Source organism: Echinops telfairi, unplaced genomic scaffold (assembly GCF_000313985.2).
Source record: "Echinops telfairi isolate 266 unplaced genomic scaffold, ASM31398v2 ScPeMD7_3533;HRSCAF=4204_0, whole genome shotgun sequence".
NCBI lineage: Eukaryota > Metazoa > Chordata > Mammalia > Afrosoricida > Tenrecidae > Echinops > Echinops telfairi.
The window spans coordinates 60,965,607-60,993,202 of record NW_022107431.1 but is presented as its reverse complement, the minus strand read 5'-3'; the positions used below and the strand labels follow the sequence as shown (position 1 = coordinate 60,993,202).

General features: G+C 40.3%; 1 protein-coding gene and 1 pseudogene across 11 annotated transcripts in view; one reads left to right on the top strand and one right to left on the bottom strand.

Moving 5' to 3' along the window:
* PTPRK (protein tyrosine phosphatase receptor type K) overlaps window positions 1-27,596 on the top strand; it is a 640,850-nt gene that overhangs the window by 232,462 nt on the left and 380,792 nt on the right. For all 11 annotated transcript variants that reach the window (XM_045294289.1, XM_004702060.4, XM_045294293.1 and 8 more), the window contains exon 3: window positions 15,386-15,657. In XM_045294289.1, coding sequence (XP_045150224.1) covers window positions 15,386-15,657 — 272 coding nt within the window. The remainder of the gene's footprint in view (window positions 1-15,385; window positions 15,658-27,596) is intronic.
* LOC115871043 lies at window positions 20,997-21,158 on the bottom strand (annotated as a pseudogene).

Here is a 27,596-nt window from a genome sequence, read left to right as displayed (position 1 = left end):
AGTTGTTGCTGACTTATAGTGAAGCTAATGGGAAGAGTTGAACTCCCCCGTGGGTTTCCAAGGGAAGACTAACTCTTCACGGCAGCTGAAAGCCCTGCCTTTGCAGAGTAGCAACATGCCAATTTTGGGGCTAGCAGCCTGTGTTAGTCTGGGTAGACTAAAGAAACAAATCCACAGAAACTCATATGTATACAAGAGAGAGGGGTTTTTTTTATAAAAGGTAAGTGTACATTAAGAAAGCATCCCAACCCTGTCCAGTCCAAGCCCATATGTCTGACACCAATCTATGAAGTCCTCCTCAAACTCGCAAATCACACACAATGACGCCAAATGCAGGAGGATCACAGGCCAGTGGGTAGAAAGTCGCTGCTGAATCCAGTGGCGGTGTAAGCATCTCAGCGCTGGAAGGGGTCTATGGGCGGCTATGCCAGCACCCAGGGCTGCATCAGGGTAAATCCACGTGGCTTCCCCTCAGGGATGTCTCCCAGGAAATGAGCCTTGCCAGCTGAGGCAGAGAACTAGCTAAGGCAGCTGCACACTGGTCCGACCATCAGAGAGCAAGAGACAAGAGAACTAGAAAGGCGAGACTCACTGAGCCTTTTATCTCTCTGCTCTTCAATAAATCCCTTATGTGTTTGTCAGCCAGGTTGGCACAATAAACCTTAACTATCTCACAGCCCAATTGGTAACCACAGCCACAAGGGCTCCTCACTAGCTGGAAATAAAACAAACACAAATAAACTTGCTGGCATGGAGATGATTCCAACTCATCGTGAATGTAGGGTATTCTAAATCAAAGGTGAGAAACACCCGCCCACAGGCTTTATAATCATCAATACCAGCTCACATCACAGACATCACTGAAGAGAAGCAGTTCCGGCCATCACATTCTCAAAAACCTCACTGCTACCATCGAGTGGCTGCAGGTTCATACCCATCCTGTAGGACAGGCTAGAACTGCCCCTGTTCATTTCTGAGACTAACTTTTTTACGAGAATAGAAAGGCCTATTTTTCTCCCTTGGAGCCTCTGTGGTTTTGAACTGCAGACCTTTCAGAGTGCAGTGCAACTGGTGCTACACCACCAGGGCTTGCTCGTCATCATGGAACTCACTGCCCTTGAGTCAGTGCTGACGCTTAGCCACCGCGGTGGGTTTCTGAAATGGTTACTGTTTATGGAAGTCGAAAGCCGTCCTTTTCCCTCAGAGCTGCTGGTAGCTTCCATCAAGCTACTGACCACGCAGACTGCAGCCCCAGTACGGCCCAATTACACCGCCAGGACTTCTGCAGCCATAACCGTAAGGGTGAGTTAAGTAAATGTTTGCCGGGTACGGCCAGCAAATGATGTTATAAATTCCCAAGTGGCCCCTGGCAGAAAAAAAAAGATTCTTCGCTCCTGCTCTGAATGTTAGGCCAATTGACTTGATAGAACTACAAAACCATGACCCTAAACCTTTGAACCAAGAAAACAAATCCCATTGAGTGTTTATGGGTCCAGCATGCGACTCTGCTATCTCCCATTGAGTGTTTAGTTGGATCTACCGGTTTCCCCAAAAGCAAGACATCCCCCCAAAATAAGACCTACTTACAGTTTTGCCTCTCGCTGAAATATAAGGCATTCCCCCGAAAATAAGACCTCCCTGAAAGTAAGGCCCCCCCAAAGCTAAGGTAACTCTGGACCATAGCAGCGGGCGCCACCACACAGCTCACTGTTGGCCGCAGTGCAGCCGGAGCAGACAGAAAGTGCAAGGTCTCTTTTACTAAAACAATAAACAAAAAATGTGTACTGTATTCTTCTTCATGGAAAAATAAGATACCCCCTAAAAATAAGACCTAGCGCATCTTCGGGAGCAAAAATTAATATAAGACACTGCCTTATTTGGGGGGAAATAGGGTATGTAGTATCAACAGGAGCCCTGGTGGTGGTGTGCTTACCTGCTGCCCCTCCATCCCAGATGTCCTCAGGAGGAAACCACCCACTGCTTGTTGGGTGAAAGATGGTGCTGGCTTTCTATTCCTGTAAACTGTTGAAGTCTTGGGAATTCACAGGGGTTGTTCTACTCTGCCCTGTAGACTCGCTGTGAGGCGGCATTGACTCCACGGCTGTGAGGTTGGTTATGTAGTGTCAACACCTGCAGCTCTTTTTCTTTTTGGCTGTTGTTATATTTGTAAAATTACATTAAGTACATTTTGCTGACTCGTTTGCTCTTTCTTTTCTTTTATTTTTCCCTTGTAGTGATGGTAATATCTGTAATCGTCTGGTTGTAAAACCATTGTCCTTAGCCAATGAATATTCCCATCAACATTGACCAAAAGCTCCTATCTTTGCATAGTGAATGTTTCCCCAATTCACTCTAGGGAACTCCTAGTCACCACTGCAAACAAACAAACTCCAAACAAGCAAACAAAAAGGAACTTCCACCAATTCCGACTCACAGTGACCCTACAGGAGACTGCCCCTGTAGGTTTCTAAGACTAACTTTTATTTGGAGTGTAAAGCCTATTACTAAAACTAAACTAAACTCACTGCCATCCAGTTTAGTCCGACTCATAGGGACCCTACAGGACAGAATAGACCTATGAGCCATTATTCTCTGTGGCAGTAGAAAGCCACATCTACTCCTGAAGGGCAGCTGGTATTGAGCTGTTGGCCTTTCAGTGAGTAGCCACATACAGAATGCACTATGCCACCAGGGCACCTATAAAGGCTCCTTCGTCACTATATAATGACCTGTTCTTTTCATGTTTGTTTCTTATTATAATGTTGACATATATGATTAATAACTTTTTGACAAAAAGTGACAACCTCAACATCTGAAATGATGGTACTGTTTTGTGTTGCTTTTTTTACTCTTGGGACCTGAGGTCCTCACCCCTCTTCCTCAATATTTGGAAATTTTATGACACTTTTAAACCCTAGTTTCTATTCTCAATTTGTTCTCACGTCTGTCTTTGCGGACCATATATTTTAAAATATAAGTTCTTCTTTCTTTCCTTTTTTTCCTTCTAATTAGATTATTTTCTTTATTTCCCTATCACTGTGTTATCCCTTTTTTTTGGGGGGGGGGTTTCCTTTGCTTGTTGTAGGCTTTTTTGGGCACTGTCATTCAAAATGACAAAATAATAATAATTTATCAAGGGCTCATGGGGAGGGAGCGGGGAGGGAGGGAAAAATGAGGAGCTGATACCAAGGGCTCAAGTTGGAAGCAAATGTTTTGAGAATGATGATGCCAAGATATGTACAAATGTGCTTGACACAATGGATGGATGGATTGTGATAAGAGTTGTATGATCTCCCAATAAAATGATTTTTAAAAAATAAGGCAGATTGTTGGTTTGTAAAACTAACTAAATAAAATGTGTTTTTTATTTGAGATTTTTCATTTCTGTAAACTTCACAGTAATCCTCTGAAACATTCCGCTTATTATATCAGATAATACTTATCTTTTCTGGTACTCAGATTTTCATCAGGAAGATGGTAGCAAATAGGAATGGAAGGCTGGGACAGGTAGAAAGTAGAAGGGACATTCTGCTAATTCCGCTCCAGATTGGCTATAGAGCGTAGATTCTTATCTATTTCATATACAGGCATATGTTTTCATTTCAGCATATGCTATTTCTTCCTTTGGAATCTTTTATAACATCTTCTGTTGTAATCTGAAACCTTAATTGTCATTCAGGTTTAATAAAAGGTGCAACTTCCTTTATTACCAGTTGAACTACTCCTGTGACAGATTACCCTTGAACCTGAGGATTCAGCTGAGGATTTCTCTTCAACCTGAGGATTCAGTTGAGACACTCTGTCCATCTGAGCTCTCCTCTAATTGACTTACTTTCAATTTGTTTATTCATGAGGAGTTGTCATTTATTATTTTTTGTCAGAGTAAAAGTTTTTATGGTCTACTAGTATATTAAAATCATTTTAGTTACCTCCAGACATAATGCAACCACTGGGTACAACAGTGTGACTTTGGGGATAACTCATTGATATGAAAATGCATATTGTTTGGTCATCCTCAGCGGACGTTCAATTCTTGCCATCCATTATTAAGAGAGTTGAAGTGTCACCTAATCAGAGGCTGGAAACTTGAGCTTGCTGTCTAGTGTTAGGTAGTTTCTGGGGACTGCAGGCCGAACTACACTGTCTTACTCTTCATTGTTCTTTCTGATCTTGGTTCCTTTCAATATCCAAGTGCTGATTACAAAATTGAACCCTGGGCAAAGACTATATTCCTTCTGGGGTAATAGAACTCTTGATTGTTCTCTTTCAAGGGTGTTTTAATTTTAGTGACTGCTTTTGAAAACATAACCTCAGAGCGATGCAGGACAGACAGTCCCGGGGAGCACCAGTGTTTCAGGAATAAGAGCAAATGTCAGAACAGGGGTTTTAAATGTGGATCTACGAATCCTTTAAAACTTCTGGTGAAGGTTTTGTCCATGTGCATGTGTCGATATGTGTATGTGTGCTTCTGAGGGCCGGAGTTGTAGAGTTGAGTTTAGAATTCACATCGGATTTCAAAGAAGGAGAAGACCCGAGAAGGTGGGTTCGAGAGGAAAGGGCAGGAGAGACCCAAGGACCAGTTGTGAAAGGAAGAGTGATTAGGAAAGACGGGGCGGGGGCTGGGGGTGGGGGGTGAGTTGTTATGTTGACTCACCTAGGAGATGGTACATCGCTGGTTTTTACTGTTGTAATGCTGTTCATTACCTCTGAAATGTTCTCTTCATAAATTCTCTAGTTTTATGTTCTCTACGCTTGACGAAAGAAAGCGATGACTATATCCAACGGAAAAATATTGAGAACCTGTCTACCCTTCTAGGCAGTGTGTCCCATAATGCTGATCTCATTTCTTCTGCACAGCAGCCCTGAGGTGGCTGGGGGAGCACAGTTCAAGATGAGGAGCCAGAGACAGAGGTTAAATTAGTTGTCCAGCTGATTGAATTGAATGCATGTGTGGGAAGTAGGGGACCTTGGAGTCCTGGAGGGTCTTTGCAAGAGTAGTACAACACATCATAAAATCAGCTTCTTTGATAAAGGAGGCAGATGTATTCACAGCTTAATGACTGCTTTGGACAGGTTTTCTAGGTCACACCATTAGAACCGAAGTTTTGATGGTTAAAGTGAGAGCGAAGATGATTCCTGCTTTGCTTTCTTATACGTTGCGGGGCAAGAAGATAAAACTACAGAAGAATGTTTGGCCCAGTTCCTGAATCTTGCCATGTAGCAATAAGGTTTCTGAGGAAACTAGTCTTCCTCAAAGGAGAAATGCACTGATTTTAATTCAAACCTCCTTTTTTAGGGTTTGTTGCTTCTGAAGGTTGTGAAACTGTTCTCTGAAGTACAAACATTTTTTTAATTTTCAAATATAAGTTGGTTACCTAATATGAATATAGAGCTGTTGTTCAGGGATTAAGATATATTTTATCCTGGAAGATTGTAAATGAAGGAGTTTTATATTTTGCCAAGGCAATGGAAGTAACATTTGTAGGAAGACTAAAGCTATTTGAAGATACAATTTGTTATTTTATATTTTGCCAGTTTGGGTACAAATTTACATTCGCTAGCTTGACATTTTATAATGTGAACCTCATTCTAGAAAACAGAATAATATAGGATGTGGTTGTAGATTGAATTATTACCATCCTGAGGAAACCCCCATTCCTCTTCAAAGATATAATAAAATCTTAAACCTTGTACCAGCCAATGGGCCCTCTTTCAAAATACACACTCTCCTCACATTAACGATCTCATTTTCTGGTAACTCACATCAACAACCGTAAACAATCTACTATTGCACTCTTTGATACATTAAGGACATCCGTCTGATCATAACGAATGCTGAGGTGCAAGGAAAGAGTATGCTGGCTCTGATGGTTGAGGTTTTATGTTCACTTTGCTGGGCCATAGTTCTCAGTGACTGGTAGATAAGTCCAAATGAAACTTTGCATGATGTAATCACTTATATTTTGTGATTTGATGTGGTCCCCCACCATTTTCTCAGAAGAGCATACTTCATCTAGCATCCTGGTCTCTGAAACCTAAACCTGGCTGTACGTGGGCATGTGAGGTTGTTTCCTGGTATGAGGTCATGTGAAATTAGGATGGGTCCTAAACCTGGTTCCTTCTGAGTGGCCTCTTAGAAAAAGGGAACACCGGTGCAGTGAGACCCAATGAGGTACTTGCTGGTGGTGGGTGGTGCCATCGGGTTGGTGCCTATGTACAGCAAAATTAAACACTCTCCACTCTAACTCTAGCCTCACAATGGTAATGGGTGGGCACATTGTTGCAGCCACTTTGTCAGTCCATCTCATCAAGGGTCGCTGACCCTCTGTCTATTTTACTGATCACGATGCCCTTCGCCTGTGACTGATCTCTTAATAACATGTGCCAAAGTATTGCAGATGAAGTCTCTCCACCCTCAAGGCAGAGTTTTTGTTTTTCAGGAAATGCATGATACGTTCAGTGGTCCTTGCCAGCACCATAATTCAAACGCATCAATTCTGCTCTGAGCTTTCTTACTCTTCATCCAGTTTTACATGCATATGAGGAGATTCCCCTACACCCTCCTTAATGCCAAGCATTGCTATTAGTTACCAGAAGCTGAAGGAGACAAAGAAATACCTCTAATATCATTAGTTTTATGATTTCACTACTTGCGTGCAGTAAGGTTTCATGCAACAAAAAGAATAAAAGAATCCATGCATGTTCATGTAAATCTCTTTTTGTTACCAAAATAGAATTTTTTCTATTTCTGTTTTGAATATACCTCTGTGTGTTTGTCTTAAGCAGAAAATAAGCAACTTAAAATAGGTGGAAAAACTGGGATTGGTTGTGTTTAGAGATTTGTTGACCCAGTGAAGCGCCTTGAAACGAGGCAGGGAACAGAAAGGAAACCGGATGTGAAAAGCTTCAGTGGCAAAATTTTGGTTTGATTGTATATTAGTCCCATTCTTTCTTTTCCCCTCAATAGGAGTAGTATAGGATTATGTTTCCATCAAGTTTGAAACACTTTATTATTTATTCATCAATCTAAAAAAAGTATTATAAAGCACCTGTCACATTCCACGGAGCTCTGGTAGCCCCGGGGCTTGGTTAAGCATTGGCCTTCGGTCCTCAGGTTGGGTGCTCCAAACCCACCACGTGAGAAGGATGGGGCTATCTGCTTCCATACAGATACACTGCCTAGTTAACCCTACGGATCAATTCCACCCAGTCCTTTAGGGTTACTATGAACTATGATCAATACTATGCTAGCAGGTGGGTTTTTATTGCGTTCCAGATCTTGGTCTTTGCTTTTTTACAAACAGATAGGTGAAATCCTAACTCTGCCCCGAGTTTTTCTATAACGTAACCAAATAAGATAACTTTAGGAAGTTATAAACACTTTGAAGAGAATACAAAAGAGTAATGATATTAGAATATTTGGAGAAAACTAGTTTTCTAACCCGGTTTTGTTTCACAAGTAGGTGGCATTTGAGCTGAGACCTAGACAATGAAAAATAAGCCACCGGAAGAGCAAGCAAGCAGTGCAAGCAGGGAGAATACTGAAGCAGGCGTGGATGTGTTGCCTGGTTGTCATTCTGGCTCATAGCTACCAAGTAGAACTGCCTCTTAGGATTTAAGACCAGGGAACACTGCCCTGTAGAGATTCCTAGGTTGTAGTTTTAATGGAAGCAGACTGCCATGTTTTTCTCCCACAGAGCAGGTGTTGTGTTTGAACTCCTGATGTTTGGTTAGCAGCTGAGCACTTAACTGTGCAACACCAGAGTCCCTTGACACAGGCATAAACTTGTCTTCTTAATAGATAAATGAAACCCACAATATCTGGAGCATGCCGAGTAAGAGCAGGAGTAGGAAATGACTGTGAGTGGAAGGCAAGGGCTAGGTCATATTGAAATTGATATGTCTGAGCAGAGGACCAGGATTTTATTTTATTCTCATGGCAACATGAGGCCATCAGATGGCCCTGCATGTGATGAAAAAAGATGAATGGCATTTTCTACTCAAAAAATAAATAATTTGATTCCTTATGAAAGTCTATTGTAGGACTGCAATTATGGGACTAACAAACCTTTATTGGAACCTATTTTAGTTTCCTACTGAGAAATCATTGCTTGGTAAAACAAGTCAAGAAAAATGCAGGGTTGAGGTCGTTTGAAATTGTACAAAAAGAATGGCTAGTGGATTGCAAGAGGGAAAAAAGCCAATGGGGAAAAGCTCACTGATTCTTTGTTTCAGTCAATGAGTATATTATGTTGACGTTTAATCCCCTGGCTTGAAGAATGCCATCAGAATGAGAAAGTGATTATGAAAACAAGGGAATCAGACTGTCTTCAGCAGCCTCATCCACTCCCAAAATGATCATAGATGGTCTGGGATCCAAATCATGATTTCAGTTGTCAGAGCTCTGTCTTTACCCACAGATCCTGATTGTTGCTCCTTAAACTAGCTGGGCATGAAACTGCAATACAGTAGGGTGCATTTAGTTTTTCCATGCCACCTCTTTCTGGCATGCTTTTTGTTTCTACTGAGATCGCATTCAGTGCTAAGAACTGTTTTTGCACAGTGAGTTGGTGCTTTGATAGCTATTCACAAGGGTCTTGAGAGTACACAAAACCACTTTCATATTAGAATAGAATATTACTTTGTCTTCTCTACTTTTTTCTTCGTACTAACCAACCTGATTCTCTGAGGCTGGGAAGCTAGGATGGGAGAAACTTCTTTATATTCATAGTGGTGTAGGAAAATTCCGCATTTTCAATTATCATTCCCCAGGCACCCAACACCCTAGTGAAGAGTTTTGTTTTTCAACTGATTTCATAGAGTCCATCACTATACCCTGCAGAGATAGAATGAGTGAAGTAGACTCAATATAAATAAAAGTGCTAATAATGTTCTCATTAGCGCATGAAGATAAAAGGAATTACGTCTGGTAAAATATAGATCTTCTCACACGCAGCCCAGGGACCACCATGTGTCTCCAAGACTCCTTGCCGGGAATCTGTGAGGTCAATACTGTTTTCATCATCACATGAAGGTAGTACTCTGCCCTCTCTCTCCACCTTTATCCCCTTCTCATTTTCTCATGAGTCTGAATCAGAATCGACTTAACAGCAAATATCATAACCGAGTGAATGAAGGTGTGAAAATGAGGATCTGGTTAGCTTCTATTAAATCAGATTTTTAAAAGTATAAAATAATACCGCCTTTCTTACTGTGCTTTGTAATTTGGAAAATTAAATTGTGCTCTATGGGATAACATAAGGGGTTATGGCTGTGATATTTAATAAACATTCAAATTTCTGATATGATCACTATTGATAAGATATAACTGTCAGAAAGGTCCTGAAGGTCTTACTGATTATTGAGATTGCAAAGGCATCTTGAGACTAAAATATTTGAGAAATGCTGCTTTAATAGAGAGTTTTTGTGCACAATTGTGGCATTGACAAAAATATGAAATATCCATTTCTAGACAATATACCTTTCCATGAACTTATTCTGTCTAGAAGTTTAATAAACCCGTTTCAATTTCAATGTTTTTGCTTTTGTTGTTGTTTTTTTGTTTTCTGGGACTTACCGCATCTAAGAGGAGTTAGTCTTTCCCATCAGTTATATATTGTTATATTCCCGGGAATCTTTTCCTCTCTTTTTTCCCTCATCTAGTAGATGGAAGCTGGATTGCTAGTCAGTGAGTCCACCAACCACTAACAACTCTCTATTAAACTTCTGCCATATACGAGACCCTTGTTAGCTGCTGTGCTAGTCCTCAAGGTTTTGCTTTGCTGCTCCAAATTAATCCTTTCGTTCCCGCATGGTGACAGTGGATGGCTCCACTGTAATCATGTTCACTGAGCATTCAGTGCTAAGGCTTGTCAGGAGAGGGCAATGGAAGGAGGTGTCAGCATGAAATGAAGTCTGGTTGTCCTCTGCTTCCGTTTTGTTGCTGGGTAACTTCAGGCACTTATGTGCCATGCCCCGGGTATGCGATCCCTGAGTCAGCTCACAGCCCCAGCCCTGGCCTGCTCAATGCTTCTTCCCAGCCTGTGCGAGGGTGGGTTCTTTTGAGAAGCAAAACCAGGGAGTCTTGTCTATGTGGGTATGTAGCAAGAGATGTGCATGCACAAAGGGCTCACACAATTGTAGAAGTGGGTAAGTCCTGTCGGGTTCCTTCTGTGGTAAGACCTATCCTGGAGGCTTCACCTGACCCTTCCTATAGCTGCAGGGTCTGATGAAGCGGGAAGATGGAGATGAAACAGGAAGACCATAGGCTGGTGGATACTGAACCGAAAGAACGGAGATTGGCTAAGTGAATCCAAGGTCCGCAGTACTGCTCCTGGCTCCGGGGATCAGCGGGCGATTTAACAGGAGGCAGACAGCAGAGGCAGGATTCACATCCAGCAGCAGAAGTGAGCTAGCTTCTGCACACTGCCAGGCTAAGACCAGGTCCCACCCCGAATGAATAGCCTTCCACAGTTGTATTAAGATAGTGACCAGATTAACTGCTTGGATGTTTCACAGAAGATTGCATCATGGCATTGACCACACTAAATCCTGTCATGGGATTTGAAGCACAATGACCACAGAGCTTTTCCAAGGTAAACACAGATCAAGCTGGTTCTAGTGCAGGCCTCCAACAGCGACCTGTGGACCTGCGCTTGCCTGAATAACATTGTGGACTTCATCATCTACTGGGTTACAGCCACTTCTTCTCCAAGGAGGTCTGGTCATTAGCAACTGCCTTCCCTTTCTATTGCCATATTCAAGTCAGACCTGATCCAGGGTGACCCCATGTGTGCACAGAAATGCTCCATGGTATGTTCAAGGTGACGCCCTTTAGGAAGCAGACCCCAGGCCTGTCCTCTGAAGTGCCGACTGCCAATCTTTCAGCTTGTACTGGAGAGCTTACCTGTTTTCACCACCCAAAGTTCTCTTTGTATTACCGTTTCCTTAGTACATTTTCTGTGGGACTTCTATCTTCCAATTACCATATATACTCGTGTATAAGCCGAGTTTTTCAGCACTTTTTTTTTAATGCTGAAAAAGCCCCTCTCGGTCTATACTTACCTCGTCTTCGGTGCACTGTAGGTGTTCTCCGGTCTCTCCTGCTCATCTGCGGGCTCCTGCAGCCTCTGTGGGTGGTCCATGACTGCTGATATCACCGCTCTTCTTTCTCCTGCTCGCCGGCAGCATGTGTTGTTCGTGCTGTGCTGGGCGAGAACCTGCCCGCTTCTGTGTGCTGGTACTGGGGGACGTTCATTGTCAGATGAATGTCGATGCGGCCGCTCTTCTTCGCCGGCTCTTCTCCATGGCTGTGGCCTCCACAGTCTTACCCGTGCAGCGTGTATATTATGAGCCCTAAAGCAGGCTGCTCTATGCAGTCATGTCGTCACATTCTGGAATATCATCAGCCTGTGTTAGGCCCCAAACTGTACAAGCTGCGTTGTGTACATGCGGTAAGGCAGCATATGTAGTGATGCGGCGCATGCAGTAACACAGAGTGAATAGTTATTGTTGATACCATATTGCTTTCGTTGACCCTCTTTTCCACTTACAGATCTAGTTTACTGTTTTTCTTTGAAATAAACATTCAAAAACATTGAACCTACTGATGCCTCAATTAATGTAATTTTATTGGTATCCATTTTTATTTTGAAATTTACCAGTAGCTGCCACATTTCCCACTCTAGGCTTATACTTCAGTCAATCAGTTTTCCCATTTTTTTGTGGTAAAAATAGGTGCGTAGGCTTATATTTGGGTCAGTTACTACTCGAGTATGTACGGCAGGTGCTGAATCAGGAGCTTTCTAAGAGGATGTCTTGCTCTTAGGAGAGAGGTGAAAGATCCCCATATAAATCATCTAAGTAGTACAAAAGGAGTTTATAATTAAGAGCCAGAATCCGACATGTAGAAACTATTTCGTAATGGAGGGGCTGCAGTGGAGAGGAAATGAAAGGTGGGCAGGATCAGCGAAGGAAAATTGATAGACAAGAATTGTAGAGGTGGTGATTGTTAAGGTGTGAGCTGGTTCTGGAGAGGAAAACTGGCATGGAGGGTGGAGAAAATCTTTCTGGTTAGAGGAGGTGGTTTGTGAGCAGAAAATCTGAGGTCAAGTGACAAAATAGCTGAGGAGAGAAGATCATTAAAGGTTCATTTAAATAGCATAGAAGTTTATTTTTTCTTTCTTAGTTATAATGTACATTCAATGGATTTTTCATGCGAGCTAATTTATTAATAATATTACCTAAAAAACTAAAGGCTATATATATACACATATAAATAGATAGATGAGTTTTAACATGTAATATGGAGGCCCATTTATTATTTACTTTATGACTAATCCAATTTCTATGTTAATATTGTATTCCTAGGAGTATGACTTAAAGATTGAAATGGGAAGTTTCTGATACTTGTATTGTGCATTTTTGAATGCCAAGATACTGTTAGTCTGTGGGTTGCATGTAGGATTTATATTAAAAGGTATGAAACCTCTCTTTAGTTTTAAAGTATTTATTATCATTCATTTGATTTTCCTCATATTTTCATTATTCTGTTTAAAAGTGGCATTATGAAAATAGCACTTGTTTTACTATAACTCTGCACATGTACACATTTATTTAGGATGCAGACATTGATTTAGAATTTTCAGAGCAGAGGATACATATTCTTTTGTCCTTTCTACTTATCTATCTATCTATCTATCTATCTATCTATCTATCTATCTATCTATTTATTTATTTTCATTGCCGCATTGCTCTCTAGAAAGAGGTGTGTGTGTGTGTGTGTGTGTGTGTGTATGTTTTCCCAATCTCGAATTATATTTTTGCATTTTCCATTGCTTAAGACTAAAGAATATATGTAAGGTATATGATATCTGTGTGAACTCAGATATTATTTTATGATCTCTTAATGAAGAGAGATAAATCACAACTAACTAGTATTAAGTTTTATTAGAAATCTGAGTGATCATTTAGCTGGAGCTAGAACAATAGCAAATAATCTTAAAACAAATACCTAAGAAAACTGGTAGTCAGTTATTCCAGAAGACTGCAGAAGTAATTTTTTTTTTTAGAACTTGATAAGAATAGCATAGTGTTTCTGTGTTTAGGATGATAGAGGTAGAGCCTGGTGTCAAACAGGCAGCTACCATGTCCAGGATTCCTACTGGGTAAATTGCTACTCTATCAAGTCAGTCTGCAGAAGCATTATACGGCTTCTGGTGTTAGTGCCTGTTCTTTCTTGTTCTAGAGCTCTGTAATAAATGTACAGTATTAGAAGATGTAGCCATAATCAGATTGCCTAGAAAAAAGCCTACTTGGCAGAAACATTCTATAGGAATGTTATTGGCAGTTACTTTATTATTTAACTTGAATTAAATGTCCAAGAAATGTTGAAATAGTTTGCCCAGGCTTTTATTTTATGACCTTTGTCTTTATAATGACCCAATTGATAATGCTTCAAATTAATATACTTTGCTCTCCATTTTTTAATAAGAAAATTATTGTAGCTTTAAAGTGAAACTGACTGAAAATTGCTAAGTAGCTTTAATGGTAAATATCACCCTATATAATTAAAATGTGAGGCAGTGCATATTTAATGGAAGAAAATGACTATTTGAAAGCCAGCAAGTCATTTAGAAATCACTATTTTTAAATGGACATTCAAAAGCCAAAATTGATGTAGAATTGTAAAGCTCATTCAAATGCATTAGTGGGTCATTGAAAACAAAACGCAACAAACCAAAATAAAAAATTCTGTAACCTAGAGGAACAGGTGACACTGTTTGAAGAGTCTGAGGCCCAGTAACTGTACATAATGTAGTCAAGATCTTTGGCATGGGTGCAGGTAAAAGCAATCGTTGTTCTGCTAAGGCAGAAGAGTGAATATGATACAATTTTTCATCAAATAGGCTGTGGACTTCCAAATGTCACTATATTCCAAGAATAGAAACATCCTGCTTCTCTAAATTGGGTTGGGATCCAGGATATCCTGTTTTGTTTTATTTGGTTGTTTTTTTAAAAGACATACTAAAACATGTACAGGAACAATGTGTTTCATTAAATCATATGTGAGTATTGGGTGAAGGAATTCCCGCTCACAGGAAAGGTGAATTGGGGAAAAATGAAATGAGCAATAATAGTAGTAACTGCCACTGTAAGATAAATGTTCAATCTCTGGACTGTGTGAAAGCATTATCATATGAATTATCCACCAAAACTCTGAACCAGAAGGTACCACTGAATAGGATTTGATTAGATTTAGACATTTGTTGCTATTGGAGTTGGAGGGCTTCGATTTCTCATGATTTGGACCTGTTGTAGGGGGTTAACTGACTTAGTTTGGCTAGGCACCAATGAGTGTTTTCGGTTAATAAGAGTACGGACATCTGATTAGTTTCACAAGTTGCCAAGGAGAGACTAACCAAGAGTGTACCAAATGTTTATTCTGTGACCTTATATCCAGTGCATTTTGGTTAAAATTATATTGAAGAAAAACATATTTTGCAACAACATTTGGGTTTTACCTTGAGTATAATAAGTGGGAATCTTTACATTTTTCTGGGATGTGTCTCTGTTGAAACCCGTAATAAGATGGGAATAACTGACTGCTACTCTGTAGCCGACCTGGACTAATTAGGAGGTGGGAGTTCAAGTTCTGTTTTTATATTTAGCCATGACATGCCCTGTGATTGACATGCAAAAGACTTTGTGAGAATTCAGAAGGTGGGCTCTTTTGGTCCTAAGAGTAATCCTATGTCTCTCCAAGTGGGATAACCCACAGGCATCCATTAAGTGAAGGGTCTGGTGGAGATTGGAGTGTTCCAAGCCAAGTTTCATGGATTCCTAGAAAGAGTGGAGGGTATATTACAGAATCGGGGCACTGGAGCTTAGTTGGCTTAGTGTGCTGGTGAGGCCTGGATGAATCTCCTGTGCTCCACATTCTCAGCTCTCGTCCTCACATCAGTCTCAGCTCCTCATTTAGCCCTTATTCTCGTTCCAAAAGAATGAGAACACCAAGGCTCAGCGTGGCTAGTACATTGCATAGGTCACACAGCTTGCATAAGGAAAATGACAAATCTTTAAAAAATAAACTATATCAATTAGGTATTGTTTGTTTTGTGTTGAAATCACTTCTATTTAATAATTCAGTGCCTTTGTCGCTAACCTTTCTATACCTCAACTTCTTCACTTATATAAGAGGGATAAAAATAGATTGCGGTAGAACCATGAATACATGTTGTGCATATGGAAGAATGTAGCTTAGTAAGTAGTCAGCGAGTCACATGAGAGATCTTTTGCGTTAAATGTAATCATTTTGCTATTTTATGATTGTTATATTTTCCACTTAACTTAAATGTGTATTTAACGTTATATTATGTCATTTCAGGTTCCTACATGATAGTGGACTCTTCAAATCATGACCCTGGAGAAAAAGCCAGACTTCAGCTGCCTACGATGAAGGAGAATGACACTCATTGCATCGATTTCAGTTACTTGTTATACAGCCAGAAAGGGCTGAATCCGGGCACTTTGAACATATTAGTTCGAGTGAATAAAGGGCCACTTGCCAATCCCATTTGGAATGTGACTGGCTTCACCGGGAGAGACTGGCTTCGGGCTGAGCTAGCAGTGAGCACCTTTTGGCCCAATGAATATCAGGTAAACACCTGTGCTTTTCCAGTTTATGCTTTGATGTCATTGGATCTGGCTCTATGTGAGGAAGAGATTGTCACGCTAGCGTGCCCTCCCACCCCCACGCCCCCACTCTTAAGGAAATGTTAAATATATTGACACAAAAACTTTAAAGAGGAGCAAGTATCTCTAAATGTAGGGAAGAAAGTTGCTCAGGTTGAAAACTTGTTGGTTGTTCAGCAACACTCTGTTTTTATTAACCGATACATATCTATGGCTCTGGTGGAGTAGTGGTTGCATGTTGGGCTGAGATCTGCATGGTCAGCAGTTCAAAACCAGCTGCAGCTCCTTGGGAGAGAGACTGGTCTTTCTACTCCTGTAAATAATCCAAGTCTTGGAAACCCTCTGGAGCAGGGGTCCTCAAACTTTTAAAACAGGGGGCCAGTTCACTGTCCCTGAGACCCATTGGAGGGCCGGACTATAGTTTAAAAAAAAACAACTGTGAACAAATTCCTATGCACACTGCACCTATCTTATTTTGAAATAAAAAACAAAAGGGCGAAAAACACCCGGCGAGCCAGATAAATGTCCTCAGTGGGCCGCAAGTGGCCCGCAGGCCGTAGTTTGAGGACCCTTGCTCTGGAGTCTCCATGGCAGTGAGTTTGCTATTTTTGGTTGTGGAATCTTCAGGCTATCTTTGTTTACTGACTTCTTATCATGATGTTTAGAAAATGGACATGGCATATTGATTCGTGAGACACTTATTTTGAAAAATTATATTCTTATCAACAAAATGGAATTTGGGAAATAAGTAAACAAATATTACCGTATAGGTTGAGGATTGAAGTCTGATTAATGATATTAGAATTTAAATTCTCAGCACAGCCTTTGCAGAAGATGATGGGTAACAGTGAAACCCAAATCCATTTTGAGTCCCCACGTGGATTAAGCCTTCATTGAATTCCTTCTGCCCTTTAACCATGGATGAAGATAATCTTGCCCTCAGGCAGAGTGCATTGAAAATGGAATGACCATATATACTCGAATAGAAGCCAATCTGAATATCCACCGAGGCACCTAATTTTACCACACAACTCAGTTTATACACAAGTATATACGGTACCTCCACCTCTCCTGCCAGCCCAGAGAGAGGCAGTCTTTTTTAGTGGCTTGCCCCTGGGTGTGTTGTTAATGGAGCTCACCATAATTAGGACAATATTTATGACTCCTGTCCTTCACCCATGACCTGACTGCTCTGGACCAATCTTCTAAGCTTGATTATGTAGCATAATTTATTTGTCTTAAGGATGGTCCTGTTCCTGATTCCTTAGTCTCACCTGTAACTGTGATGTATAGAACTGCCACCAACCATGAGTTTGTGACAGTTGTCCTTTGTCCCATGCCTTACTTAACTAGTATCCTGACTGATTCCTGGGATGTTTTCATGACCTGTGCTAATCCCCTCTCATGATGTGTCTGTGTCTTTGCCACTTTTAAGACTTAATACATGTCCTCTGTAAATTATTTTTGATACTGGGACTCTTTTGTACCCTGGACCAAGATACTACAGTGGACCTTAGGAAGCTGTTTACAATGACTTTGGATTTTTCTCTCCAGAAACACTAATCTAATTATGATTAAACTAGACAATTAATAGTGTCCATATTTTCTTTTGGGTGAGTCAATTTATATAATTTAGGGGGGAAATCCATTTACCAGTGTGAGGAATTGTTCAATAACTCTTATTACTAAGGTTCAATCTCTGAAAGTAGGAAGCCATCCTTTTTAAAGCTCATTTTTGCATTTGACCTTAGGTTTCATTTCTAAAATACTTAAATTGGATACCTCTTAATAGAACCCAATGTAAATTTATTTATGTAAACATGTTTTATTATGGCCTGTATGTAGTTTATAAACTAAGAACAGTTAATTCTGCTTTGTAAAAATGAACTATTCAGGTTAGTTTTCTCTTTATTCTTTAAAAGATAATTTAAAAAGAAATATATTGTTTTAATTGCTTTATCTTGTGTTGGTTTTTCTATTTTATTAGATGCCACTTATTTTATAGGCATGGTTCCAAATGGCAAGATTCTTGGATTATGTTCCTATTTAGGTTTAAACAAATTTTTCATAAGATATTAGTTGATTCCATTATTTCCAAACAGAATTGTTTTTCTTCAGTCTGGGAGAACCATCTGCTTTTTAAAAGCCCACAACTTTGGGAGGGATACTTGTGTGGTAGGGGGGTGGGTGGGGGGGTGGTATGGGTGATGGCAGCCACTTCAGTGGGTTTGTCTTTGGCATTCAGTAGGTGGATGGCTTGTCAACACTGGGCCACTCCCACAATGCATTGTAATTGTACTGATTTTGTAAGAAGCTATCATTAGAATTTAACATAATAATGAAAAGAAATGGCTCTGATTCAGCAGGATAAACTCTCAAGGAATTTAGTCTTTATAAAGCAAAATGTTGCTGTTGTGAGGTCTTACAAGTCAGTTCTGATTCATAGTGACCCTGTGTACAACAGAACAAAACAGTGCCAGGCCCTGGGCCACCCTCATTAGTGTTCTTAGGTTTGCGCCCATGCATGCAGCCGCCCTGCCAGTCCATCTTGTTGATGCCCTACGACCTTGCCAAGCGTGATGCACTTCTTGTCTCTCCTGACAACAAATAAAGACCACAAATAATAGTTCGTTACCAAATTAAAATGTAGGTGCTGGAGTCTCATTGCCTGTACTGAGCTCTTATTTGCTACTTGAGTCCATTATTTGTTTATGGAATCAACAACGGGAGGACCCATCACAAGGATGGGTATATAGCCCCCCCATCTCCAAAGCAAGGGGCACAAATAACAGAAACATTGGTAAAGGGAGACAGTGGACAATGTAAGGCATTTAATATTAATGTAAGGTAATTAATATTACTTTAAAGCAACAACAGTAAGAAAGGAAATATAAGTAGAATTTGATAAATTAAAAAAAGTATGGTTTCATTTTTTAAAATAAGTGGTATAAATATTTCCCCCAAGTTTTTATAAGCTTCATCTTTAATGTTAATTAATAATGTGATTTTAATACTTGAAGACATCTCAGCATATTTCTGCACAGATTTTTTCCTAACAGTACAGAGCTCTGCAACGCGAGCTTTAAGGATGAATTATTATATTCCAGAACTGGATGCATACTTCTTTTGTTCAGTCTCATTTTGCATGATGAAGCTCTCTAGGTTATATGTGCATAGTGTGTTTAAGCAAGTTTCAACCTGGCCAATGATTTTTGGAGATCCATTCTAAGGATAAAGCCCTGATGGCATAGTAGTTACACATTATTCTGTAACTAGCAAATCCATCAGCTGCTCCAAGAGAGAAAGGCAAGGTTTTCTATGTCTGTAAAAAGATACAGTCGTCTCAGCAACCCACAGGGGCGGTTCTACACTGTTGTTATGAGCCAGGAATAACTCGATGGCCGTGAGTTTCGTTGGCAGAATGTGGAGTCCTAGTGGAAGATGAGACTTTCTACTCCCTTAAAGAATTAGTCTCAGAAACTCATTGAGGGGCAGTTCCACCCTGTCCTAATGGTCTGCATCCACCTTATGGCAGCGAGGGAGGTGACACAGAAATAAAGCACTCAAGTGGAAATGAATAGTCAGTGGTGGATGGAACCACTGTGGGAGAAAGGTCTGACAGTCTGATAATTCTGTAAGGATTTATAGCCCTGGGATCTCTGTGGGTTCTACTCTCTCTTACAGGGTCACTGTCACTCTGATTTGGAGTTGACTGGACAGCTGTGGTTCCTTTGATTGTTGTTGTTTTATAGTCACAACCTATGGACAAGTGTTTCTTTGTTGAAGATTAAAATTTGGACCCTAAGTTGTTTCTTAATTGGTTATTTTGCTTCCCCATCTTTTTTCCTTAAGCTGCAAAACTTAACAATCAATGAAAAGCAAATAACAGAGTAGAGTATTTTTTATTCATGTGCTTAGTGTTCAATAAATACTTGATTGATGTTTTTCTCAATTCAGTCACTTAGATACCGAGTTGTACCTGTACATCAATTATTAGAAACAACCACCATCCCATAAAATATATTTACGTAGCATATTTGCTATTAGGAAATAGCTTGGAAACACTTTTGACTAATGCAGAATACTTATGGATTTTAGATTAAAATACAGCCGTTATATTTTGCCAACCTCCAAGCTCTTAGTAATTTTTTCTGTTAAAGAAACACTGCATGCTTTCCCCTCTGTATCAGACTCTAGTTTGGTGGAGTTGTGCTATACATAGAAATGATTATCTTTGGCTTTATAATTTTCTCATCTTTAAGGAGTTTGCACCTTCTACAAAACTTTTACCTTAGCCATTTGTTTTCTCTCATTTTCTCAGCCCCCTTTTTATCCATCTCTTTTTATTAATCATTTTATTGGGGGGCTCGTAAAAATCTTATAACAAGCCATCATTCAATTGTATTACACACACTTGTACATATGTTGCCCTCAATATTTCTTTCTACATGAGCCCTTGCTATGAGCTCCTCCTTTGCCCCCATCCTCCCTCCCCTACTCTTCCACCCTTGTGAATCCTTGATCAATTATATATTATTATTGCTGTTTTATGCCTTACATTGTCCACTGTCTCCCTTTACCAACGTTTCTGTTATTTGTACCCCTTGCTTTGGAGGTGGGGGGGCTATATACCCATCCTTGTGATGGGTCATCCCGTGGCCCCCGCCACTCCAGTAGCCCCTTTTCTTATGTTATGGGATTGTGATAGTGGGCTGCTAACCACAAGTTCAAACCCACTTGTGGCTTCTCAATTCTAAGTTGAGGCTCTCCGCTCCTGAGGCGCTGTGGTGGTGTAGTGGTTACGGGTTGGCCTGCCATATCAGTGTCTTCCGTGTGAAACCTCCAGCCACTCCATGGGCTGCAGTTATAGTCAATAGTCTCTCTCTTTTGTCCATATTTTATACAATACAATAGATCCATTCAGATACAATTCCGTTGTTCGATTCCATCGAGTGGGGTTATACAGTCTTCAATGCTATCAGTTCCCCATTTCCCCCCACCTCCTCCAACTCCCCCAACTCTTCCTGTACCTTCAGGGACCCCATTACTCCTGTTACTGTTTCTGATGGGTTATCGCTCTTGAATTTCATGTACCAAACAATCTTAAGTGTACAAATGAACATACTCAAATCTAATATGATCAATGAAGTAAAACAAATAAAACATAATAGTAAAGGGAGGGCACACTAAAGAACCAGCGAAGAACTGCAGGACAGTCATGCGGCTCATCATCAGAACACTCAGGGGCAGTTCTGCCCTGGCTTATCAGGCGGCAGTGGGTCAGGAACTACTGGTTGGCAGTGAGTGGGTTCACTCCAGCAAAGATTTCCAGTACGGGAAACCTGATGTCCAGTCACTGTGAGTCAGAATGGGCTCGATGGCAGTGAGTTGGGTTGGGGTTTCTATTAGCAATAATCATGCCTCTGATCGACTCATTGGCTATGACACTGCCACTGTGCACAGCTTGGATAGGGTTTCTAAGAGGGATTCCTATCTGTTAGGTTATCTCCTCTGCTGGGGCTTTTCCTTATGTGGCCACCCCTGTTTTTATGCTAACTTCTCCCCATGCCAGAGAAACAGCAACAGGACAAAGCAATCGCGAGGGAAGTAGGCCCAGTGTGCTTGCACACTTAATTCATTTGGGAGCATTTCTGCAGAATAATCACACTCCTGGAAGTAGGGCAAGGGACCACCACCCCTAAAAACATCTTTGACCACACAGGTTCTTCCCTTTTCCCATGTTCCAAAACACCCAACTCACTGCCATCGAGGCAGTGCTGACTCATAGCGACTCCCTGTGGGATTCAGAGACCCTAATTGTTTATGGATGGGAATCGTAGTGGCACCTAATTACAGCAACAAACTGTTTTAAGGAGGGGGGTAGAAAACCAGTCTTTCTTTGGGGGAGTTGCTGGTGGTTTCAAACTGATGACCCTGCGATTGCAGCCCCACCCTGCATAACCACTACATCACTAGGGCTGTTTGCTGGGAACTAAATACCGAGTCAGACTCAGAGTCTTTTTGATTTGATTTACCCTTCCCAGATGTGACTACATATTTGTTAGATGTGGTAATTCAGTCCTTTATGCTGGGGATGCTCGTTCATAAGGAAGCCACAGCAGCTTTTAATGCCTTATAGGTTAGCATCTAATTTGAAAAAGGACAACATGATATTCATGAGATGGGGAAATAAAGGCAAACATAGTTCTCTAAATCATGAATCTGGTCTTGTCAGCACAAGAGAGTGTGGATTCTGCCATCATCAGCTTCAAAATATCTTGCCTCTGCTGTATACTCTTGGGTGGATCCCCTAATCTCTGCTGTTTCCTTGCTTTTTATCCCCATAGTGTACCGTATTTTGGGGTTAATGCATTAAATGAATTAACACATGAAAGCTGTTTAGAAAAGTGTCTTGACATGTGGTGTGTGTTTACCAAACAGCTAGATCAATATTGCTATGTGCCCAAAGCCAAGAAATTCTGGGCTATTCTTCCTGGGAGAAAAGCTCGCAAGTTAATCCCGACTGGTTTGCCGCCACAAGAGGAAGTCACACATATAAGACATGAAGACAAGACAATAAGTGGAACAGAGATTAAATAAGTAAATTATGCTGCACTCACAATGCAAGTTGCCTCACTATTTGAGGAAGAGGACTCCATCTAAGGTTACATCATTGGATTTTATAGGGGCAGGAGGTGGGAACCCCATTGGCGGATCGCAATCCCCATCCTCCTTACCCATTGGCCCTTATTCTTGCATTGTGATTGGTCCATATTCCAGCAGAATGATTGGTTTTGTAATCTACAGCTTGTGCCCTTCATGATCATGTTAGGTGGTAGTGGGATGAATTATCAGCACCCCTGTGGAATGGATCATGCGAGACAGTTTAAAATAAGTCATTCAAATATTTAGGTAGTGAAACTTTTTTTAAAAGGCGCAAACCCTATTATGTGCTTGTCTGTTAAATCCTGAGATCCTGGGTCTAAAAGATCAGGAAACTGAAAAAATGGAACTCTCTCCTTTTCCTTCTCTTCTTCCTTTCTTCTCGACACCACTACTCTTCATCTTTCTTTCTCTCTCTTTGTGGGTAACGACCCCTTCTTTTTACATAGAGAATATGATTTTGATGACTTAGATTAGATGGAAGAAAAACAAAGCACTGCAGGATGGCGATATCTATATCTATATCATCTATATCTATATCTATATATCACCCCCCCTTTTCTTTTCATGGACACACTCTCCTAGCAGAAAGTAGTCATTGGAACCTCTTTGGGGGAGCCTTTTCCTTTGTCTAGGCTCTCCCTGGTAGTGATTAGAATTGTGAGAGCTAATGACAGCGGTGGAGATATGCTCACAGAAGTTTAGATTTGATAGCTGTACACTTTAGGCTATAAAACATCTTTATCGAAGGCTCTGCAAGAAAAGTAGTAAATTGTTTGCTATTTGGAGCCTTCTATTCCCCAACCATTTTTTCCCTGCGAAAGTTTGTTTTAAACACAACATTGTATTATTCGGGGGTGCTTCGGAATATAGTGCTGTCCTCATGGGATAATAAAATAGGCTATATTTAAATAGAATGGGTTATTTAGAAAGGGAAAAGCTCTTTTTTCTCACCCTAACAGACTGTCAGTAGAGAGAAGTCAGGCTTTGGACCCTTGTGGAGGCATGTATGAGGACATACTTTAGGGACAGGAGCAGAGTGCACTGTACACTGATTTTTCCCCAGCTTTGTTATTATCGAACAAGGGAGACATTGGTCCTCTGTACCTGCTCAAATCTCCATAGTAATTGGTGTACATTATAAAAAGGCAACAGCCCTAATTCCCCAAGCCAAACTAAACCCCCCACTAGGGAGCTATTTCTGTTATTTCTGAGCAGATAGTCATGTCTTCATTGGAGTGGCAGATGGATGTGAACTGCCAGGCTCATGGTTCAGAAGCAGACACATACCAGACATCTCTATAGGGATGCTAATATCCCCAATAAATAGCTTTATTTGGTCTGTGTTTTATTTATTATTCTTTATTGGCAGTAAATGCATGTAATCATTGTTATCTAAGTAATTCTAGAAAATTTAATCCATAAAGATGTGTGGAAGATGCTGCCTTTAAAAGATTATGGAAAAATCGAGTTGAAAGATAATGGAATTTTCCCATGAAATTTTTGAAGCTGCTTGTTATGTGTGTGTGTACACACAGGCATATGGCACACCCATCCCCATAAATAAAATTTCAATTTCTGAATCTCTTACATTTCACTCAGGTTGCTTCCAAAGAATACTTTTGGATAATTCTTGTCATAATCCTGTAGTACTGTGATAGTCAGCCCTTTGAACTTACTGTATTTGTAGAAATATCATTTCTAGTTTCCTCTTCAGCTTTGTAACCCAGCCTGAGGTTGATCCTCTCCCAACTTCTTTAGAAAGTTACCAAGAGTTTATTAGGCTAGCACTACTTCCTAGTAAGCAAGGATTACCCCCCGTACTATCTGTTTTCTGTTTCTATTATGAATACATTGCTGAATTCAGTGTTTTACCTCTAATGTAAAAATGAGGAAACAAGTGTTAAAGTATCATCTCAGTGAAATCAAGTATTAGGTTTTATTGTGTTTTATGATATAATTTAAAACAGGAAATAGACTTATGGAAAACTGAGATGAACAGGGTTTTCGTGTCCCTTAAACCATAAAATATCAAATGTGTCATACATTTTTTATAGCTTTCATCTGTCAAGGTTTTGGCAAGTGCTAGATTTTATTCCTAACAAGGAAAAATTTTTTGATAGCTTACTTAGATGGTGGTACTTTCTGAAGAGAAACTCAATTGTTGTAAGTTCCAGATAGTCTAAGCCAGCTTTCCAATTAGTATTGTGACAATATGGGCCCTTGATTTTTATTCTTGTGAAAAAATAGGACCATCTGAGGTAGTTCGTTGATTGTGCCAACCTGGCCGATAAACACATGTGGGGTTAATTGAAGGGCTGAGGGATAAATGGCTCTGTGAGCCTCACTTTTCTAGTTCACAGGAGTCTTGCTTTCTGATGGTCAGACCAGGGTGCAGCTCACTTCCTGTGAGCTCACTTCCTGTGAGACATCCCTGAGGAGAAGCCACATGGACCTACCCTGATTCAGCCCTGGGTGCTGGAGCACCTGTGTGGAGACCCCTGCTGAGATGCTTACACATTCACTGACTCAGCTTTCCTCCTGCAGTAGGCGTCATTGTGTCTGTTTTGTGAGATGGAGGAGGACTTTGTGGATTGGTGCCGGGCATATGGGTTTGTTCAACTAGTGGGCTTGGGCAGCACTAGGTTGGGATGTTTTTTTGATGTGAACTTAACCTTTATATAAAACTCTCTCTTATACATGAGTTTCTGTGGATTTGCTTCTCTGAAGTACCCAGACAAACCCACTATCTGTATTTATACAAAGGGAGGTGTTAAACTTGCTTTATATAGGAATAAATAGATTCTTCATAGTTTCCTGTAATCAGTTACCTGATCAAGTAATTGATTGAAATTCCAGAAACTTTTCATAAAGAAAATGAAAGAATTCTCAAAAGAAAAGAGAGGGAGAGAGAGAGAGAGAAGTAATTCTCTATGACAGCCATGACCACAGTATTTAGATGTGGTTCCTGTTGCACATCTAATTCGGAGTAAATTTTCTTATTAGACTTGTCCAGACAAATTCATTATTAGTAGGGCTGGGAAAAATTATGTCAAGATGCAAATGCTGTTGCATAGAACCGCTACAACCTGAACTGATCATATTGTAGTTTGTGATATATGATATTGAGTAATACTTGTGAGAAGCACTCTAGTAAAAAAGAATAATGTGTAAAGGTGAGTGTTATGGGTGCTTTTTGGATCCTATGACCTGTCCCTTTCTAAGCTGTAGGCATGCTGTTTTCTGTTTAGATATGTTAGGGGGATGGACTGAGTTTCCAAGACTTACTCTTTCACCACTACCATTGACTTGAGGCTGCCTCATAGAGGCCCTATAGGGCAGGGTAGAACCGCCCCTATGAGTTTCCGAGACTGTAACTCTTGAAAGGTAGGAGAAAGCCCTGTCTTTCTCCTTAGGAGCTGCTGCCCTTGAGGATCACAGCCCAATGCATAACCCATTACATCACCAAAGGAGTAGAAATTCCTGTCTTTCTCTCATGGAATGGCTGTGTTTTCAGACTACTGACCTTGCAGTTAGCAACTCAACTCGCTACCATAATTACTCCGTGAGGGTTCCTGGTTAATCCACTAATGTATAAGGAACTGATCTGTATTTCTCACTCTGTATGCAGAACAATAACTGTCTTTTTTACTTAGTATATGTGTTACCATTGTGCATTTGTTTATTTGCCATGGTTACAAGATGCTAATTCTCTTACGCATTTTTATTGGCTTCAAAACTGTACTGTAGATTATTTAAATTGATGTTTTTTTATAAGGTAAAAAAATTCTATAATGGCATTATCTCAGTGTTATATTTCAACTGTAGATCATCAGGACACCTGTAAAACTGTAATTTTCTACTCTCTGAAAGTTTGACCTGTCTTGTGTGCATAAAACTAATCTCTGCTCTGGGATGAAATCCATTACTTTCTTACTGAGCAGCAAGGTTGTTACCAAATGAGGCAGGCAGTTATAACTTGTGAAACTATTAGTGAAAACCTAATATGCTGTCTTCCATTAACTGGGTGTACTTCATTAATCACAAAAATGATATGTGTTGAAAACTATAGGGGTTTGGCTAGAAATTGGAAAGTGATAATATAACAGAGTGTGCCTTTCCTTCACTCAACAAACATTAAACTTTCACAATTTATTTTCTTCTGAAAATTTTCATTGGTTTAAAAAATGAAAGATCTGGAAGGGCATCACATTTTCTAATTTTGTCTCCTTTTAAAGGGTTTTATGTTAACATGTGGTTTACTGGTATTTTGGCAATAGATAAGTTTGTTAAAATCCAGAGCTCATGCTGGCTTTGGATCTATGCAAATTGGGACTTAAACTTCATGACTGTTTACTTAAATAAGAACCCTCTAAAATCCCTGTCTGCGGATGGGAGGCAGGGCATGTAAGCTCAGAGGTAGCTCATGAGCCAGCCTCACAGAGTGAAGATGAAGGGATAGCACTGTGCTACAGCTCTTGGGATGCGCCTCGTTTCTGTTAGTCCTCCAGCTAGCAGCCCTCCAGGAGAGCCCGACTTTAGGAAGCATGGGGGGTGGACGTTGTCAAGGGTTTTCACTACATACCTTATAGATAAAACTTCTTTAAAAAGTACGAGTGATTTGGTTTATTTTCTCAGATAACCATATTGTAGGCTCAAAAGTTGTTGTTTTATTCTGTTCCACATTGATAGGATTTTATTCTCCCTTTCCCAACTTTCATTGCAGGTAGGGTTGGCCATGTGGATATACTTCTGACCAAAGATTTATAAGGGAAGTCTGAGAGACTCTTGGGAAAAGGAGGCAAATTATTGATGTTTGGAGCAGCACATGATGGGGGCAAAACATGGTGGTTAGAGCTGCTGCGATAATTTTTTAACTTTGAGGGTGGAGACAATTGATAAACAAAGGATAACAGAAGACAGGATGGAAAGAGTATGCTCCTACTCTTAAGGAAAATAATAATGTAGTAATAGTATTTATAACAATAATTAAAATAACTATTCTTTAACCAAGTTTCAGATGAGTACTTGTGTATACAGCTCAAAGCATGCTAATATAGCACGTCCCTTTTTTTGTGGGGACATACAGCAGTCCTAACCGTGGGCATGTATACACAGTTTGTGGACTGCATCTGTGGGACCTAGGGTAGAATTAAAAGTATATACATCTGTATCTGAATAGTATGTATCTCAATAAATTTGAATGTATTTCTGTCTAGTTGTGGAAAGAAGACAAATTT